The sequence below is a fragment of the Sipha flava genome, unplaced genomic scaffold, assembly GCF_003268045.1.
Source record: "Sipha flava isolate LNK unplaced genomic scaffold, YSA_version1 51_pilon_pilon, whole genome shotgun sequence".
In the NCBI taxonomy this organism is placed as follows: Eukaryota; Metazoa; Arthropoda; class Insecta; order Hemiptera; family Aphididae; genus Sipha; species Sipha flava.
Genome location: NW_020273468.1, coordinates 5,153 through 10,386, shown reverse-complemented (window position 1 = coordinate 10,386; position 5,234 = coordinate 5,153). Strand labels below are relative to the sequence as shown.

At 29.6% G+C, this 5,234-nt stretch overlaps 2 protein-coding genes across 2 annotated transcripts in view; one reads left to right on the top strand and one right to left on the bottom strand.

Moving 5' to 3' along the window:
- LOC112690776 (sperm-associated antigen 7-like) overlaps positions 1–809 on the bottom strand; it is a 1,671-nt gene extending 862 nt beyond the window's left edge. Inside the window, exon 1 of the mRNA XM_025564875.1 lies at positions 780–809. Within this exon, the coding sequence (XP_025420660.1) occupies positions 780–809 (30 nt within the window). The remainder of the gene's footprint in view (positions 1–779) is intronic.
- Positions 810–3,681: 2,872 nt separating this feature from the next.
- On the top strand, positions 3,682–4,361 carry LOC112690736 (GILT-like protein 1; the record flags this gene model as incomplete). Its single annotated transcript, XM_025564809.1, is given in 2 exon segments — positions 3,682–3,991; positions 4,230–4,361. Coding segments are annotated over 2 exon segments (204 nt in total), but the record flags the coding sequence as incomplete, so codon positions are not given.
- Positions 4,362–5,234: the final 873 nt, after the last annotated feature.

The window sequence follows — 5,234 nt, the reverse complement described above, 5'->3', positions numbered from 1 at the left end:
TGAAAAAACATTTTTGAATTTTACCGATTCTGTACTTATATAATAATTTTACCACCCACAGTATTAACGTATTACCTTCGGATTTTATCCGCCACTTGGCGACACGTATGAGAGAACTTATCAGCAGAGACCGGCTGCGCGTTAACGTTTTAGTAAAATGTCAACACTATTTTTAATATTATTTTAACGTTGTGTTTATTGTGATTAACATCTGTGGTTTTGTCCATCGACCATTTCATCCAAGCAACCCACCGCGTATGAAAATATATGTCATATCCCATATTAATTTCGCTATTTTTTTATACTTTTCTACGGCGATCTCTTTACAACCCTTTCTAAAATTTTCTTACTGCAGATCCTACAGTCTCCCATATCTTTTACATATTTCCATAGACATAATCTATCGTTCTGAATAAATATATTTAATTAGTATTCATTATTATAGTGTTCATTATTCATGATTAATCTCTCTTCTTTCCTGAGTTCCTATTAGAATTATATTATATATATTATAATTAAATTTATATTTTTAATATAATAAACAGTGGCGTATTTAGGAATTTCAGGGTAAGGGCAACACATATTTGCCTCCCCCCCCCCAGTCAAAAAAAAATGTTGTTACTAATTAATATTATTTATTAAAACCTCTATTAACTACTAGATATACAATATAAATACAAAATTTAAATCTTTTTCTTCCTTGATTCAGAACTAGCAAAATCATTAATTATTTTTTCAAAATCTAATAAAGTGGTTATTTCAGCTTCAATTGTACATACCGCTAAAACCAAGCACCGGTCTTGTGCCATTGTAGAGCGAAAATATTTTTTATTCTTTTAAGTGTTGAAAAATAACGCTCTGCATTACAATTTGTAGATGGTGTATACAAAAAATACATAAAGCTACTCCAGTATAAAGATAAACACTATTAAAATTATGTTCTCTTATAAACTGTAACATCTGTATTGTTGTAAGCTTAACTTCAATATTTTTTATATGGCCTTAAAATTGTACACACTCATTTAGAAAACACGTTGCTAAATCATTTGCGTAAGTTGTATAATTGTGTAAAGTACGAAATAAAAATTTCCGCCCCTCTAAATCTTTAAAAATATGCCGCTCTGGGCAACGGGACCCATGGCCCCTATCTAAATACGCCCCTGATAATAAAGTATAATTCATTAATTTGCATACGGTTATGTTACATAGAGGTTATACAGAGAGGTTTTACCCGTGGTAATAACTAAAATATAATAATAATTTACATCCATATTGGTTCATATGTATAGTATGTATAGAAGTATTACAAAGAATATTTTGCAGAAAACCTGTATGCAAAACCAGTTGAATCACTAATATGAGTAGTACATATTACTGGAGGCGGTTGGGTACACCTATCTAATATATTATGGTATTGCAGTACATATAGAGTTTTTATCTTAACGCAACTATTATTTTTGACATTTTTCTTTTGACCATCATAAAATATGTAGGCATGTAAATAACGTGTGTAGGTAATATGAGCGTCTCCGTGAATAATAACATTATTCAAAGTTAAGCAATTCTCTAAAGTTTTTACAAAATTTCTGCTATCGTTATTTATTTCACCCGTCAATATCTACTAATGAACACCAATATATATAAATACCAACATATTTTAGTATACAAATTGTATTATAAAAGTACTAAATGCGAAATTCTACCCAATTTACATTTTACTCGTAATTTTTATCTGAATATAACTTTCAAATCCCATACACAGTACATAATATTATTCCGGTAATACTTCGATAAGTCAGGGAAAAAATTCCATATGAATATTGAAATTCAATTTTTCGATATTCTGTTCTGTATAATAATGGTATACAACATCTTACAACAGATGGTTTTAAAACCGAGTGGAATAATAATGTGTAAAATATAATTGATTAAACTACCATGGTATATATTTTGCAAGACATGAAATCTGTGGACTAAAAAAGTATTTTTTCACATTGCTATGATCAGTTTAAAAAATTTTAATGCAAAACACGAAACTTTGTTGGATCTTGGGTACAGAAGGTACAGCGTATAATGCGAACACGAATATTGCCTTTTCTCGTATTAAATGCAATTGAAATTTACACTTGAACGAAAGCAGTAGTTATTAATTTATACTATGTGTACCTAGCGGCATAGCATGTTACACTATTTGAAACTATTACCAGTTACATAATTTGATAAATCTTATCGGCCGTTTTAAATTAATTCTTATAACATTTTTTATTTGCAGTAGGTAATGTTTTTTTTTTCCTTTTACGAAAATGCTCTATAAATATTTTTAAATACATTTCAAATTAAGTTATTGGAAATACTTTAAAATATATATGTATACCATATACTATTCCATCCGTCGTTTAAACCATATATTCAATATTATAATAAAGCGTTATTTGTATGCACTCCCGACGAGTGAACTGTAAACATAACTAACGGCTGTACATTACCATAATAATATCACTCAGTCGGAATGTCTTAAATTTCATCAGATACCTTTACATAATAGACAATAGCAAGCGCACGGTGTCCGCACAACGTCTTAAAAACGTCATCCGCACATAAATTACAATAATGTGTTTCGTTTGAAATTGCTTCATTGTCGGTCATGGTTAAAACGACGGTGTCGCGTGTCTCGTTATTGTTTCGCTATCTAAAGACTTCGTGTACGCAGCTACCTTCCTACCGGTCTGTATCTACTTAATACCTACATACATACTTACATACCTATGTATTAAATTTTATAATAACTCGTTGGCAATTTTAAAAATCTTCTGAATGTACATTATTTTCAATTACAATGCATATTATTGAATATGTAAATAAATTAACAAATATTTTATGTATAGAAATAAATAAATAAATAAATAAATGCTTATTTTGAATTATTATTATATACGACCGGTTTCGAATTAAGAATTCACCATCGACTCACAATACAATCGCGATTTTATTGACTTTGTACATACCTGATGATGAATTTTTAATTCGAAACCGGTCATACTTTACAAATATAATAATACTCCAGGCTTAGCCTTTATTTATTTGTTTAATTATTTGTATATTAATTTACGAGTATTAACCATTTACTAATATTTTAGTTTTTTATTATTTTATTACATATTACTACGTACAAGACCGTTAAAAACCTACAGAGCGGTGTTTCTCGATAAACATACTGTACCTCTAGCATACTATCCATCTATAGCGACGAAAACGATGATTTGTTCAGTGCGTTTCGTTTACCTGACGTTAGTTTGGTGATTTTAAATCCATGAACAGACAAGTAAAATGGTAGAATTATTTTTAAACACGATACCTTATACCTACTTAGGTTTCCGTTGAAACATACGAAATATTGTATGGCTATCGCGATTGTACAGTAAATCCTCACGGTAACTTAACTCGGTAAAGAGGTTTACAATCTTATAGTTAGTCCGATCTTTGGACGAGGTCACGCGGTGTTGTTTTGTTTGTTAATAAAACCAATTGGTCTACGTGTATATATTATATACATATTTTATTATCTGCACGACGTATACCTACGTAGGAGCGGAATACATGACCTAATATCTGGTGTACTATCGTTTCGTGGGGGTCAACGCGCAATACAATATAGCCGTTATGCAAGAGAATCGCGTTCGTCTACGTACGTAGGGTCGTGTGTATACGATATTTTTAATATAATCGTGTTCGGTAAGAAACTGGTTTCGTTTAACGCGTTGTACTCGATGAGGAGCGAAAATCATAATAACGCGCAACGCGGGACAGCAGCAGTCCAGTACGTCCATCCGTTGATACAGCAACGGCAAAAGTAATATTATCGCGTTTGCTACAGCTGTACGGATTGAAAACTAAAAAAAAAATCAAAAAAAAAACCGCCATGCAGTCCGTGTTATTTGCAGCCACCGTTGTCGTGGCTCTCGCGACGATTTCGGCCAACAGCATCGAACCGGTAAGTCGTTTTAATTAGGAATTCTCTACGCTCTTTCGTACGAAAGCCGCGAATCAATCCAGAGATTTTTGCAATTCTACCATTATTCTTGATCGCTGTCATTATTTTCACGGAAACATATTAAGTATCGTAACTAAGTCTTACCGTTGTCGTTTTGTCATATTGCTTAAATGTTATTTTTTGTACACACAACGTTTTACGGGTAATTACATTTTTAATATTCTTTTTTTTTATTTAGTTGAAAGTTTCGGTTTACTACGAATCTCATTGTCCAGACAGCAGAGATTTTATTATGACACAACTTCATCCGCACTTCTGTAAAGTACAACAATACTTGGATTTGAATTTAGTGCCATTCGGTAAAGCTTACGTAAGTATATTATATGATTTTACGCATAATAATGAACTGTTAAATTCAAACGATAATTTTCACAAGACCAACATTGTTATTGTATGAATAATATTTTAAGAATTTAAATGATTCTACGGTAGTTCTCGAATTACATGCATAACGCATGTCTTATGAACTAAGTTAATTCAGTGTTAACAAGCTACACGGTTTTATCTTATAAAAAATATTAACTAATTGTAAGCAAAACTAAATGAAACGGGTTTTTAATAAAATGTCAAATTATATTTTTAATCATCGAATAATATTTTAATAATAAAATAATAAAAACTCAATTAAAATTAAAAATTAGTAAATGGTTAATACTCGTCAATTAATTAATACATTTTTAGTCTGGAGTGTGATTATATTTATAAAATACGATGGATTTCGAATTCAAAACTCATCGTCAGATATATAAAAAGTCAAAAAAAATCGTGACTCAGATTTATGGATATCAGATATATAAATAAAATCATTTTTATATCAATTAATCATCTTATTTATAAATAATACAATAATCATATATCTTTCATAATTTTGAAATGATTAACTTAGAGTTTTTATCGTGACTTGTTACTAATGATTTTGTGTATTATATAATATTTTATACCATATTGTAATAATTACTATATGATAAAAAAATACTATATTTTGTTTCTATAATATTATTTCTCAATTATTGAGATCCATGGATTGAGAAACGCTATTCTTATTGAGAAGAAAAACAATAACAAAATATAGTTTAATATTAGTAAAACTATTAAACACTAAGATAATGTAGAACAAAACAAATTATTTTACTATTATATAAGGAAACATAGTCTTATTTACTACTTAAGTTATTATGTGAAT